At 52.8% G+C, this 14,103-nt stretch overlaps 1 protein-coding gene across 1 annotated transcript in view; it reads right to left on the bottom strand.

Annotated features, from left to right (window-relative positions):
• Positions 1-14,103, bottom strand: part of TNN (tenascin N) — a 96,904-nt gene that overhangs the window by 77,466 nt on the left and 5,335 nt on the right. The window contains exons 2-5 of the mRNA XM_075527785.1: positions 9,067-9,506; positions 6,740-7,114; positions 5,185-5,448; positions 919-1,104 (exon numbers count right to left, since the gene is read on the bottom strand). Coding sequence (XP_075383900.1) covers positions 919-1,104; positions 5,185-5,448; positions 6,740-7,114; positions 9,067-9,475 — 1,234 coding nt within the window. The 5' untranslated portion in view covers positions 9,476-9,506. The remainder of the gene's footprint in view (positions 1-918; positions 1,105-5,184; positions 5,449-6,739; positions 7,115-9,066; positions 9,507-14,103) is intronic.

The raw sequence follows: 14,103 nt of genomic DNA, 5'->3' as shown, positions 1-14,103 counted from the left end.
GGGTTGCTGCATTAGGAAGACTGAGAACCACTGCTTCGGGCCAATTGAAGGGCAGTGTCTCATGACATACACATTCAGACCCCCAGAGCTAACGGCAGCCCAAGGGCTGGCTGCGTGTGTGCTGTGCACGGGTGTCCTCCATCACCACCCCCTCTCCGCAGACAGGGGGCGCCCCACGGAGGCCTCTCAAGATCAAACACAGGGAGCTGACAGGACAACAGGGCCCAGGGGAGGGTTTGTCATCAAGCTAGCCAGCCTCCACGCTCCTCCCTTGCCTGGGTCCCCTCAAAGGGCCTTTCATAAGTTGGTATTGACAATGAGGATGAGTTTTCCTGCAGAAGGTCAGGAAAATAGTTTAGGTTTCAGGCATCACCACACTTGGTCCACCCTGACATGGCCTCTCTCCTAAGCAGCCGTCCAATTGCCGGCTCTCCACTGCATTTCCACCCAAACCTCCTAAAAACTCAGCAGCACATGGTGTTTAAAATCATCTCTTTTTAAAGATTTTAAATTCTGATAAAACTCCCTCTTTCTCTCTCTCTCTCTCTCTCACACACACACACACACATACACACACACACACACATACACACACACGTATTCCCAATTTCTATATGTCCTGGAATCCATGCTGAGATACAGACAGGGTCCTTGAGAGGGCCAGCTGACCTGGAGGACACGTCAGCTATGTGTCAGCTTTTAACAAGAGTCGCCCGGGATTATGTAGTCATCTCTGAGATGGCAGAGCGGGGACTGCACCTCCTGACTGGGTAAGTGTCTGGGAGTTTCAGGGGTGAGTGTCTGGGTGGGATTCCTGGGGGCCCAGAGCCCTCTGTGACACTCGTGAGCAGTGGGGTGCTGTCCCCTCTGCGTGCACATCCCCACTTCAGCATCCTACCCCCAGAGTTGGGCTCTTACCTGTGATGTCATATCGACTCTTGGGGTCGCTGCTCTTGGGCACGGTGACCTCAGCCACCTCGTGTCCTGTCAAAGGACCATACTGCAGCTTGTAGTAATCGACCTCGGTCGGGGGGTTCTCCCACTCCACATTGAGGGAGTCCTCCGTCTCGTCTGTCACCCAGGCAGCGCCAACCACAGCACGGTCTAGGTGTGCAGGAGCAAGAAGTGAGAACAGATGTTCTGGTAGACAGTGGGTTACCAAGCCAGTCCCCTTCTGGGCACCCTGCAACCAGGCTTCAGCCTCAAGCCATAGTCCTCAGTGTGGGACTTAAAACCAAGTCAAATCCATGGCCGGGTTGTTCCTGACTCCTGGGAACCCTACGAGACAGGGGAGAACTGCTCCTCTAGGTTTCCAAGGCTGTCGATCTTTATTGGAGCTAGTCGTGTTGAGCTGCTGACCTTGTGGTGAGCAACCCAACCGTGAGCCCATTCTGCCACCAGGGCTCCGACATGTGCCTTCGAGCTACCAAAGTAGCAGCAAATGTTTCAAAGTGTCCTTTGAGGGCAAGCTCTCGTCAAGAAGGCCACGCTGCCCAGGCCACGCCAGGCAGCAGGCTCGTCACACTGGCATGACCAGACATTGGACCACTTGTCTCAGCTCAGCTACCTGGACTACAGAGTCCAAATTGCACCAATCTGACATTCACCCTCCACTACAGAGTCCCTGCTCTCCCGGGCCTGACTCATAGTGAGAAGATCAAGTAAAGCTAAGGAAATGCGTTAGAATGTTCTGGAGCATAGCTTGATCACAACAGGCAGCTCCTGCTACCTCTCCCCAGACAAAGCCTTCACCTCTCAGATCCGCCTGTAGAATTAACCTTAGGCAAAGCTGGAAAGCAGATGAATTTCCACTTGGTCCCTCTGAGCATCCTGCCTGCAGCTGGCACCAAATGTTAGCACTTCTACCTGCCTGGCTCCTGATAGTCTCATGCTGCCTAGCTTCTGCTTCCAGGATGGGCGGGGAGGAGGGCGAAGGGTGGTCTTGGGGGGGGGGGGGGAGGTGTAGACATGCATTGCTCCTCCCTAGGGTTTTCCTCTCTGAAACAACAGCCTGACATAGTAGCGATTAATATATAACCACGGACAAGAAGTTGTTGACAAAGTAGGTGACATTGGGTCCTTTCTAGAGCACTTTAAATTCCAATGTCCAGGTTCTCGACATTTGGAACTCGACATTTGAAGACAAGTCCCTCGGCCTTCCAGGCCTCCTCTCTGAGTGATAGCCCCGTCCTCCCCTCCTTAGAGGCGCCCCCACCCATGGTGACTAACCACGTCTCAAGAATGGGATCCAGAGCATTGGTGCATCAGGAAGGGACCCCCAGGTCTCTGGAGCCTCTCATAGACTCCGTGTGGACAAGGGACCAGGGAGCCGGGTGTCTGCAGCATTTCCACCTGCCAGCCTCAGGGCGTGCCTTTAGGCCTGCTCGTGAGAATGAGAGTTCCATGAGGGGCTCAAGGGCAGATTAAGACGTGACTGTGCAGACTGTGGAGGGGTCCTCCATGGCTTAAGAGAAGGGAGAGGGAGTCACCAAATGGACAAGCAGGGACTTAACTAAAAATGATTAATTCAGAGATAAGCGCCTCTCTGTCTGAAGTTCCCTGAGGAGTCAAGAAGAGTGCATTTGACTGGAATCAGATTAGGCAGAAAGGAAAACGCTGCAGTTGCAAGCATTTACAAGTCCCTGGAGCAAGAATCCAAGAGTTTTTAAACAGGTGTCTCTCCGTTCCTGGATCCTCTCTGCAGCAAGAGAGAGAGGTGGAAAGGAGAAGCGTCGCCGCTGACATCTGGCCATCAGCCTAGAACTCCCAGCTAGGCCTTGGTGTTCTCCTGGTGAACAGAAATGAAGTCATAGAGCATCAGCATGTGACAGGGCCATGCTGACTGTGATGGAATAAGACCGCAAGGCCATTCCATAATCGTGGGTGAACATTATCCAAACCCCCAAAATGACTCAACCTTCCCCCACCCTGACTATTCAACATGGCTGCTTTCCAATCACCTCGTCAGCCTCACTCTAATCTGCCCTCTTGCTAGGTTCAATGTATTAAGATGGTTTCGGTCTTAGTTGCTGTTGATTCAGTCTCCGCTCACAGCAGCTCCAGACATGTTTGAGTAGTTTCACAGGGATTTCTAGGAAGTAGGCCATCAGGCCTGTCTCTAGTCTAGAGGCATCTGTGGGTGGGTTTGAAAGGCCAACCTCTAAATGAGTGGTCATTTGGGCCACCCATTCGTTGAGCCGAACATGCAATCACCCTCCTTTCACCATCCTTGCATCCATACAAAGCCTATCTCTGCTGCCTGTATCCGCCCAGAATCACCTAAACACAAGCTCAAACACTGTAACATGTTCTTTCTCAGCATCATCTTCCTGAGTGGTACACAGGCCCCCGTGGTGTGCATTCTCTCACTACCATGAGCAATAAACCCAACTCATGCAACCCCAACCGTGTGTTCCTGGTGGACTTTGACAAGAGGGCATTGACAGAGGCCACTGCAAACCCTCCAGGACCTTTCCAACAGTGATCCACCCCGCCCATCCCCAGCAAAGACAGGCGGCCTGATGTTGCTGACTGCCAGAGGCCCTTCCTCTGGACCGCCCTGGAGCCTTCCTTGGGAGGAAAGAACACAGGCAGCTGCTTCTACAGGCACCAGGAACAATGCCTGGCAAGTGGCAGAAGCTCAATAAAACGTGCTGCATGAAGAAGGAAGGAATTGCAATTGCAAAAACAGCGAAGTTGCTGCAAGTCCTTGAAGATGTAGGCTGCTTTAAGAACTTTCACCAGGAAACAAGACATTCAAAAGAGTCAGCAGCGAGGGCTCTCCTTCCACACCCTCTGGTGGCATCCCGGACACTGCTCACCCTGCAGATCTAGCCACCACTTTCCCATCATGCTCTGTATCCAAGGTGATGGCTTCCTGGCCTGCATCAGGCTGGACCCCTTTTCCCTCTGGACCTTTTCTAACCGGTTCAGCCAGTGGGAGTCCCTAACACATCAGAAGGCAGGTGGTGAGAGCAGTCAGGACAACGGATCCCTCACTATGTCCCTGAAAAGACCTGCTGGATCCTCTCTACTGAAAGCACACACCATGAGGCCTCCCCACGAGGCTCGGGGGACACCACCCTTCCCCTTCAGGTTGGGGTGACCCTCGACTGCTACTTCAATCCCTATCCACACGTGATAAATCACAATCACCTTTGGATGAAGTCGTCTTCCTGCCCTGGGTTGTGCTCTCTGTTTCCTGCTGCGATGAATCTGACCAACACAAGTTTCAACTATTGCCACATAACTATCATTCCAACCCACGGACTGGTCTCAGGCGTAATGAGGACCTGGGAGCACAGGTCTGTCTACCCCTCGGCTGCTTGTCTGTGGTAGCAAGCAAGCAATCCGATGTTACTAATCTCTGGACAGAGAGAACCCCTTGCACTCCAATCTAGCAGACTAGTTGCCTTCACTGCCATGGATGATCTAGTGAGCAGGGAGAGGCGACAGCAGCCACCTTTTTAAAAAACCCCAATTCAAGAAATGGCTTGACTAGTACAAGTGTATGTGTGGGGACAATGGAAGAAACATTTTAATTGGAGCCTTGTGTAGTGAGTTACACACTGGACTGCTAACCTCAAGGTCATGAGTTCAAAACCACCAGCTGGTCCCAGGGAGAAAGATGAGGCTTTCTACCCCCATAAAGAGTTACAGCCTTGGAAACATAGGGAATCAAGAACAGATGACTCTTTCGGGACCATTGGTGAGAGTGGTAATGCCCGGAGGGTGGAGGGAATGTGGGGTAGAAAGGGGGAACTGATTACAAGAATCTACATATAGCCTCCTCCCTGGAGGCAGCAGAGAAGAAGGCAGAGGGAGATGTCGGACAATATATGACAAAATAATAATAATTTATGAATGATGAAGGGTTCATGGGGTGGGGCAGTGGGGAGGGAGGGGGGAAATGAGCAGCAGATATTAAGGGCTCAAGTAGAAGGCAAATGTTTTGAGAATGATGATGGCAACAAATGTACATATGTTCTTGACACAATGGATGTATGTATGGATTATGATAAGAATTCTACGAGCCCCCAATAAAATGATTTTTTTTAAAAAAAGAGTTACAGCCTCAGAAACCCACAGGGGCAGCCCTCCCCTGTCCCGTAGGATGGCGGTGAGTCAGAGCTGACTCAATGGTAGTGAGGTTTTGGTTTCCGGGGCAGCTGGCTACGACCTCACCTGTGGTGGCGAGCAGATGCTGGGGGCTGCTGGGAATGTCCTTCTTCACGTTGCGCAGGGTAACGATGTACTTGGTTCCGGGCAGCAAGCTGAGGATCTCATAGCTGTTCTGCTCCTTGGGCACTTGGATCTCCTTCCCGGAAAGCTCCTTCCCCAGCGGGTAGTAGCTGAGGAGGTAGTGGTCCACATCACTGGACGGCTCCCAGCTCACCAGCAGGGACTCCTCGGTGCTCCTGAGCAGCTGCAGGCCCTGGGGAGTGATCACTGCAGGGAGAAGGGCGGGTGGGGACAGGCGAGGGTGGGGAGACACAGGGAGGAATTCATAGCCAGTGAGCACATATTGAACATCTATTATTCCCAAGGTGGTGCAAACGGTGAGTGAAGCTGCTCACCAAAAGGTTGCCAGTTCAAGGCTCCCTCCCAGGGTTCAGGCTTGCTGATATACTCCTGAGAAATCAGCCAACAACAATCCACAGACTACCCCTCTCCAGCTCATACGGCGTCTCCAAGGGTCAGAATTGACTCTAGGGTAACTGGCTGATTCTACACAGGGCAATGGGATGGCGGTGGTGGAGGACGCAGATGTAGCGTGTACACCCCTCCTCTCACCAGAAGTGACTCCCGATCTGACTGGGAGGTCATACCAACTAACCCCACACAACCGTTAGATCACAGAAGACCAGTGGTTCTCACGTCCTGGTCCAGGACCCTGAGGAGGGGTAGGGGTGGAGATGGAGATCGTGCAGGACGAGGCTCTGGTTGTGTATAAAATTGTCGTGCAGTGTTTCAGCAGGAATGGACTCCTTTGTATAAAAATCTCCTGTTGTTAGTCATGACAACAAAAGCCATTTGTTTGCAATCCCCGCGTACATGTTATAAATATCCCTGGGAGGCTGGAACTTGACGCTCATTGATTTTGTAGCCTTGGGGGGGCGGGGGGGGGGGGAGTCTCTGGCCAGAGCCTTATGGCCAGTCATAACGGCATTTCCAGCCGCATGGCTTCCTCTGCTGTGTGCAAACCAGCAGAGGCTGTGGTTTTTGTTGCTGCCAGGTATTTGTATATCATCCCTAATTTTTGACACATTTCCTCGTGTTTGTGGTACAATATTGTAACAATAGGTACTAGGGAACTGTGAGGATGGAATAGTAAGGAAGGGGAAAGGAGAAAGACCAAAGCCAATGTCGTTTTAGAAGTCACACAATTTGAGATACACTTAAGCAATGTGTGCCTATATTAATCGCATATTAGTCTATGATTCAAACTATCACTAGTGATTCTGCATGGTCTGGTCTGTGAGGAGGCCCACGGGGTGGGGGACACACGGGACACCAGCTAGCCGCCGTGGCCCACTGCTCCCGCATCTGAGAAGCCCGTTAGCAAAGCCCATTGCCAGGCTCCTCCCCGGGGGGCGCGATCCGAAGCTGGAGGAGGTGTTCTCACAGGCCCGTGGGGATGGGGCAGGTGGGCGAGGGAGGCGCCCCTGCCCCTCTCCGGCTGTCTGCGGGTGGGCGCAGCCCGAGGTGCCCTGAGAGGAGGCGCGCGCACGGCTCTCACCCTGGGCGCAGTCGAGGCCCGTGAAGCCCTCCTGGCAGTAGCACTCGCCGGTGTCGCAGAAGCCGTGGCCGCTGCAGTCGCCCGGGCAGCGCCGCTCGCTGCAGTCCTCGGAGGTGAAGTCGCGGTGGCACTGGCAGGTGCCGCGCACGCACACGCCGTGCCCGCTGCAGTTCTCGGGGCAGGCCGGGTGCGCGCAGTCGGGGCCCACGTAGGGCGCGTCGCACACGCAGCGCCCGTCCTCACAGCGCCCGTGGCCGCTGCAGGCGCCGGGGCAGGCGGGCCGCTCGCACTGGGCGCCCTCCCAGCCCTGCTCGCAGCGGCAGCCGCAGGTCTCCAGGGAGAAGGTGCCATGACCGCTGCAGTGGCGGCTCGCATCTGGGGAGGGAAGGACAGACAGGAGACGGGGGCTGAGGCGTCCAGAGCCCAGGAAGGGCAGCCCGGTGGTCTCCGGGGCAGATGCAGGGTGGCAGGGGGTCCATCCGCCCTTTCTAACGTGGGTCGGGCTGGGTGACCTGTAATCGGGACAAACTTCCTTCTGTCTATGGCAAAAAAGTCACCTGAACCAATAGCCTTCCCTTTCTCTTCTCCATCCAGGCACTGAGTTCTGGTCCTATTGTGTCGCCTGTGACAGCCCAAACCAAGCCGAGCCCACGTCCACCGCGGAGACGCCGGCTCCTCACTACCCTGTCTGTGCAGGATTTCCGAAACGAAGTCTTTGTAGGCACAGTCTCCTCTTCTTCCCCAGAGAGCCTAGGAGTGGGTTTGAACCTTCAACTCCGCAGTTAGCAGCCCACCAGGGAAGCCTCCGCACTAGCAGGGTTCCCTTTCTCTCAATGGACCGTAAATGCTCCCGCCTGGATGTGGGCTTGTCGGTTAGAGGCTCAGGTCCCTGGGGAGGCAGGTGGGCGCCGGCCAGGGCGGAGTCTGCTGCTCCTGGCAGAATGCGCTGGACCAAGCAAAGCCTGGTCCTCTGAAAGGAGCACAGAATCAAGGTTGGGAAAGAGAATTCATACCAGCCTGAGGGAGCTACAGAATTACAGAAAAACTCCCTGGCCTGGAATCGATGCTGACTCATAGTGACTCGGGGCAGACTGGCCTCTGTGGGTTTCTGTAACTCTCTATCGGCGTGGAAAACCCAGCCTTTCTCTTCAGGAGCTGCTGGTGGTTTCAAACTGCTAACCCTGCAGTTAGCAGTCCAATGCTTAACCACAAGGCCACCCAGGCTCCTAGAGTAGCCCAACCTAAGCTCAGGGAAGGGGCGGGCTGGGGGCCTCTTGGACCCTATCCCAGAAGAGTCTGCTGTAATCCAATAGTCCTTGGCCACCGCAGGCCTTGATCCCCATCCCTGCTCCTCCCAGCACCCTCTTTTCCTTCCTAAAAAATGAGTCCAAAGCCCCTCAAGGGCAGGGCCCACAGGTCTTATCTGTGGCAGTGCCCCAGAGTCCAGTTCTGTGTCACCATAGTAATACACGCTTCTGATAGCGATTCCTTGGGGTAATAACATCTATGCAAAGTAGGTTTATCACAGTGGGTTAAACACTGAGCAGCTAACCACAAGTTCGGTGGTTCAAACCCAGCACCCCTTCCCTAGAAGAAAGATGAGACTGTGGCTTCCATACGATTTACTTCTCCATCCCGAGGGGTCACCATGAGTCTGAATCCACTTAATGGCAGTGGGTTTGGATGGGGTGGGGGTGGGGGACACAGCTTATGGTTTGCTTTTTAAAGGCAGGAAGACAAGGAGAAGGCCACTGCTGTTTTTAAAATCAAATCACAGGACTTTACCATTGATAAGATAGTCACAGTTTGCTGAATATTGTAGGGCAGGGATCTTAAGTACATCAGCTCTGGTGCTCAGAATGATGGTGACCCGTTCGGGAAACGTGAAGGACTGTCTAAATCCACACAGCTAGAAAGTGGTCTCACTGGGATTTGAGCCTAGACTCTTCTAGCTCCACGGTGTTCACTCTGTCGAGTTACCGGCTCAGAAACTCAGAGGGGCATCCTATCCGATAGGGTCGCTATGAGCCAGCATGGACTCGAAGGCACCAGTAAGTCGACTAGCTCCAAAGACCTTGATCTTTCCTCTCCACTGCGTTTCGTCTCTTTTGAGGCGAGATTGAAGCTGCGGGTAAAACGACCCCTCAGCGTTTGCTCATTGGGGGGATTTAACCCAGAAGTCTAAACTCACTTCAAGGACTGCTGGTCAATTTCTGTCAGGGCTCCCAGAAGCCTCCAGGAAATGGTGCCAAGGAATGAATAAAGAGTGAGGACGCAGCCCCCAGAGTGAGGTGGGAAACTGGACCAATATTTAGCAGCAAGCTCACCAGCTGCGCCTTGGCAGCAGCGCTGGACACTGCACCGCTCCTTCATCTCCACCATCTCTTCCTCCAGCTTCCTCATTCGGGCCAGCAGATCCTGGACACTGCCTGCCAGCTCACAGTCCTTCTGCGGCGTCTGGAGGCGGATGTTGTGCCTAAAGATGATGTTCTGTTCCTCTCCGGCCTCCCCCAGAGCCAGGAGTGAGGCCCCATCATCGCTGAGGGGCTGAGGCTCTGCCTCCACCTGGACCAGGGCGGACTTGGGCACGTCAATCTTGTAGGTGTGGCTGACGGTCACCTGTTGCTCCTGGTTGCTGCAGCCCTGGGACTCGGGAGTGGTCGGGGCGGAGGCTGTCAGAAGCACAGAGCCAAGCAGGAGTCCCAGGGGGAAGCAGAGCGCAGCCTGGAGACCCATCCTTGGAGAACGAGCAGACCCGCCAGGAGACCTGTGTTCAGAATGGGGGAAGAGAAGAGAAGCCATGGAGTTTTGCCGGATGCAACTGACCGTTGAAATGCGCTCCAAGAGTCTACCAGAAGCTGAGAAATCCGCAGAAAGAGAGCATCCTCTGTCTCCAGAGAAGCTGAGCCGAGTTATTGTCTTTTCCTTCAGCACACAGTGCGCTTCCTGCCTCCTGTCTGTCTGTCTTACACTATTCACATGACTGGGGAGGCCCTCTTCCTCACTGCAAACTCCACACTCACCCACCATTCAGTATCCACAAGGAGAACTGCTTGTCTTGAGGGCTCACAACAACCCTGGTAGCATCCTCCCCCTTAACAATCACTACAATGACTGTGCGTAGCGCACTTGCTGCGGCTGGCATTGTTCTGTTTTACATAGATTAGCCCAGTCCACCCTCAGGACAATTCCATGTGGAGTGTACTGTGATTACCCCATGTTGCAGAGAGGGAAATTGAGACACAGCTCAGAGGCACACAATGATGAGGGGCAGGATGTGAAGCCCGGCAATCTGACCTCAGAGTCCATGCTTACCCCCACTACGCCACAGAGCTTCGCGACGCTAGCAAGCTGGGCCCCCGAGAGGTTGAGCAAGTTGGTGTGGGCAAGAAGAGCAGGAAGGCAGGGCCAATCCTCACCCAGGTCTCCTGATCTGGGACTAGGCTCCTTCTTATGGCCCCTGCTTCCCAGCCAGCAAAATATAAAAACGTCTTGGAAAATTCTTTCTCCCCAAAATCTCTCACACCCCCTTATGCTCTGAAACCAAGCTCTTCTCCGGCAAACGTTCAGAGAAATGGATCGGGCCCTCGCTGGTGGCTCCTGGATGCTTTGCACTGGGCTACATGTCACTTTGCGCTCCTCTTGCCTTTGTAATTATCGCCTGTGTTAGGAAATGAACATCAAAACTGAAATACTTAAAGAAAAACGTGGGGTGGTCCATTTTTACTTGTGAGAGATCAGTTTAAGACTGAGTGTTGGAACAACTCCATTCACTGACCCATGTTCTCTGTTGTAGAATTTTAGGTAGGATGTTCTTTTTATAGCCAGTGTGGCATATGTCACAAATCTTAGTAGCCCACATCGTTAAGTTTTTTATAATCCAGGTCATCTCGCTGTGCTAAAATGGCAGGCCTCAGATCTGCATTTAAAAAGAAGTTACATCATAGCTAACAGCATCGTCATTACACACACACTCCACACTGCACATGAAAAGTCTTCAAAGACTTCATAGGAACTTTTCATTCTCTTTCAATTTCATTTTTCCACAAACTGAAGTCCCCTCACATGGATGTGTTTGTAGAATAGGGTAAATCAAAAAGCTCCAGTTTATACCTGCACAAGTTTATTCCAGTGAAATGTGTTTAAGCGTATCACTGTGGTCGGTGGATGGCTGCAGACAGGCTCTCTCAACAGTACAGTTAGCTGTGTAGTCTCACTAGGGTGCCTTTGAAGATGGAAAGCCCAGTCAAAACAGTGGTTTCTGAGGAGATCTGTTAGGCCATGTAATTCAAGGTGTGGCGATCCGATCTGCTCAATAGACTATGGCTAATGTTTTGGGGGACCCCAAAGGGGTCAACTTGACAGGTTTTCTCACAGGACACAGGGCAATCAAGGGCGCTTGTTAGGAAGCAGTTTTCAGAAAATTGGGAACTTCACTGGTGAGGAAAAGCCCAGGAAACCTGCACCGAGCCATGTGCTTCCATCAGAACAGGAAGATGCAGCCGCCGTCCTCAAGGGCAGGCGGGCCGGCCGGCGAGACGGCCGCCACCCTACAGCCATGATTTTGCCCCTTCAGATGTCTTTTTTTCCCCCCAAACTCAAACAACAAAGCAGTTTGAGGCCTGCCTCCCGGCCCCATTGTGCAAAACTGCCATTTTAACGTGGTAGACACCGAAGAGCACAGAATTCTTCAGGGGAGAATGAGAAAAATTGAAACACCACTTTGAGGCCCAAAGGGCCTAAGCGGCACCTATGGTGAAAAGCAGTATCTTGACATTTGATATTTTTGTTTGATAAAGTATTCTATGAGTTTGTAGCAATGTTTGGTGACTTATGCAGATAGATAGATAGGCAGACAGAGAGACAGACAGACAGATAGACAGATAGTAGAGATTGCCCCTATCCATGAAGGATATGTCCCACCCCACTTCTTCCCCCCCTTCCCCCCACCCCGAGGCCTAGAAGTATGGATAACACAGAACTCTGTACTGACTATTTTTCCCTGTGCAAGCACACCCATGAAAAAGTTTAATTTATCAAGTAGGCATAGGAAGAGATTAGCACCAATCTCTCATAGAAACAGAAACGATGTTAAGTAAAAGAAGTGTGAGTTGAGCACAAACACTGCCAGCGATCCTTGGCGGACGCTTGATGACGGGAACTGGTCAGTGACAGAGCGTGGCTGCACTGGACAGAGGGAGGATTCTCGTCCTGGGCAGGATGGCCCAGATGACAGGAGAGTTTATTGAGAAGGAACAATTTAAAACTCCTCAAACCAAGCCAAACTCATTGCCATCGGGTCAATTCTGATTTGTATGAATTGCTCGTTTCTGAAATTTTCCATTTAATGTTCTGGACTGTGGGTAACAGAAACTGAAGACGGGGAAGCCACAGATGCAGGGTACATATCTAGTTCAAATGGGTGACGAAGTGGAGAATCGGCACCACAGGCTACCAGAGTTTGGGGTCCACCGCCCTCACTTGGCCCTGATGGTGAGACTTCGTCTTACTTACTTTGCGCACGTCATTGGGAAACCCAGTCACTGGAGCGGGGCTTCATGGTTGGTCAGCGGAAGGTCAGTGAAGTGAGGGGGGACTGACCCAGCGGCCCAAACAGTAGATTTCAGCATAGCAGCCGCCAAGAGATGGCCCAGCACCGCGCGGCGTTGTGTTCAGGATCGCATACCACCCGTGAGATCGTGTCATTATGAGGGGAGCGGAGCCTAAGGCAGCAAAGCAGTGTCTGTCCGGTTGGTGAGCTGCCGACAGTGCCAGGCATTGATTGACTGGGTGCGTCGTCAGTCCTCGGGACTAACCGAGTTGCCGCTCTGTGCAGCGGTGCCACCCCATTCAAAGGAGGGGGAAAGCAGACCTGCGAGGTAAAGCCACCTCCTGGAAGCCACCCAACTAGGTCATGGCAGAGTCGGGATTAGAGCCCAGGCTTCCCTATTGGAAGCCCGAGCTGGACGAAGACAGACGGCCTGCCCTGGCTGGAGGGTCTGATCTAGAAATGCACTTGCCTATCTAATCCAAGCAACTTCTCATCCCCAGCACGACCAGAAAAGCTCTAGGTTCTGCTTGAGATTTTTTTGTCAAGGAGGAAGAGTCTGTTGGAACGTTAGGTATAAAATAAAACTAACGATATTTCCTGATTGCTGTCTTTAAAAGTTCAGGCCAATAATAAACAGCACAGGCACACACACATTCTCTGTTTAATCCCCAGGACGGGAATCTGAGGTTTAAAGGCACCAAGCAGCTTGCCCCAGACTGTACAACTAATACAGGTGAGCCCACACAGTCAAACCCAGGTGCACAGCCTCCAATCCAGTAACTAACCCGTGCACTCACTCTGTCTTCCAGAGAGAAACACAGTCCGACTTCAAAAGGGCCTACTACGTGCATGGCAGGACCCAAGGCCTCCACTGACCGAAGTCCATAGTTCAGGCAACAATCGTACTAATGAAGCAGGTCTCTCTACCCATTCCCGACCGTCCAGCCCCACCGCCCGCCCCAGGCTCCCGATTCTCTGAGACCTAAATGGAGTACACATGGTTTTCGGAAGAAGTTCTGAATTCATGAGGGGGGAAAAAAAAAAAGACCCAGACTCTTGCCATAAACCACAGCAAGGCTGCCCAGAGTCCAGTCCCACCCTGCTGGGTTTGAAGCGGGAATCTGAGTAGCCCCAGAAGTACTTGCATAACCTTCCACGTCACCCTTGGTTCGGAGTTGTAGGAAGATGTCCTTGCTCATTACAGCTTCTTGGGTTTCACATGTTGGTGTCAGATTTTCCTGGAGAGAAAACCCTCCACTTAGCGTGGTGAGTGCGCAAGAAGAGAAGAAAGAAGCCTCGTGGCTCTCGCTCCTCCGCATGAAAGGAGAGGTGCTGTCTTCCCTCACCGCCAATGGCCTCTGCAAAGGGTGATGTCACCAGCTCTTTGAGTAGGAACAGCATCCCACAGACATCTCCACAAGGGAGGGAAGGTGGGCGACAGGGAGCCAGGCACCGAGCATGATGCAGGGTAATGAGTTTCCAAACGGTGATGGTTATCTAATTGAGGAAGAGTTTCCCACGGAGAGTGGGGTACGTGCTGTATGAATACATGAGGCAACAGGGCAGGGTGCTCACTCATGGGATGCATGTGCACAACACCCAGCAGAAAACTAGCAGTCCCAAGTACCTGGGCCTCAGCGACGCTGACAGTGTTATCACTGTGACAGGGCTGGGGACCCAAATCACCCAGAGGTGTGCAGTTCACATCAAAGCTTTAATTCATCACTGTGACAGAGTCTGGGGGTGGGAAGAGGAAGATGGGGCTCACTGAGAAGCAGGACAAATGAGGCCTCATCTTGCCTTTTGAGAAAGA

The sequence above is a fragment of the Tenrec ecaudatus genome, chromosome 1, assembly GCF_050624435.1.
Source record: "Tenrec ecaudatus isolate mTenEca1 chromosome 1, mTenEca1.hap1, whole genome shotgun sequence".
In the NCBI taxonomy this organism is placed as follows: domain Eukaryota; kingdom Metazoa; phylum Chordata; class Mammalia; order Afrosoricida; family Tenrecidae; genus Tenrec; species Tenrec ecaudatus.
The sequence above is the reverse complement of the archived record's forward strand: the minus strand, read 5'-3'. Positions and strand labels throughout refer to the sequence as shown.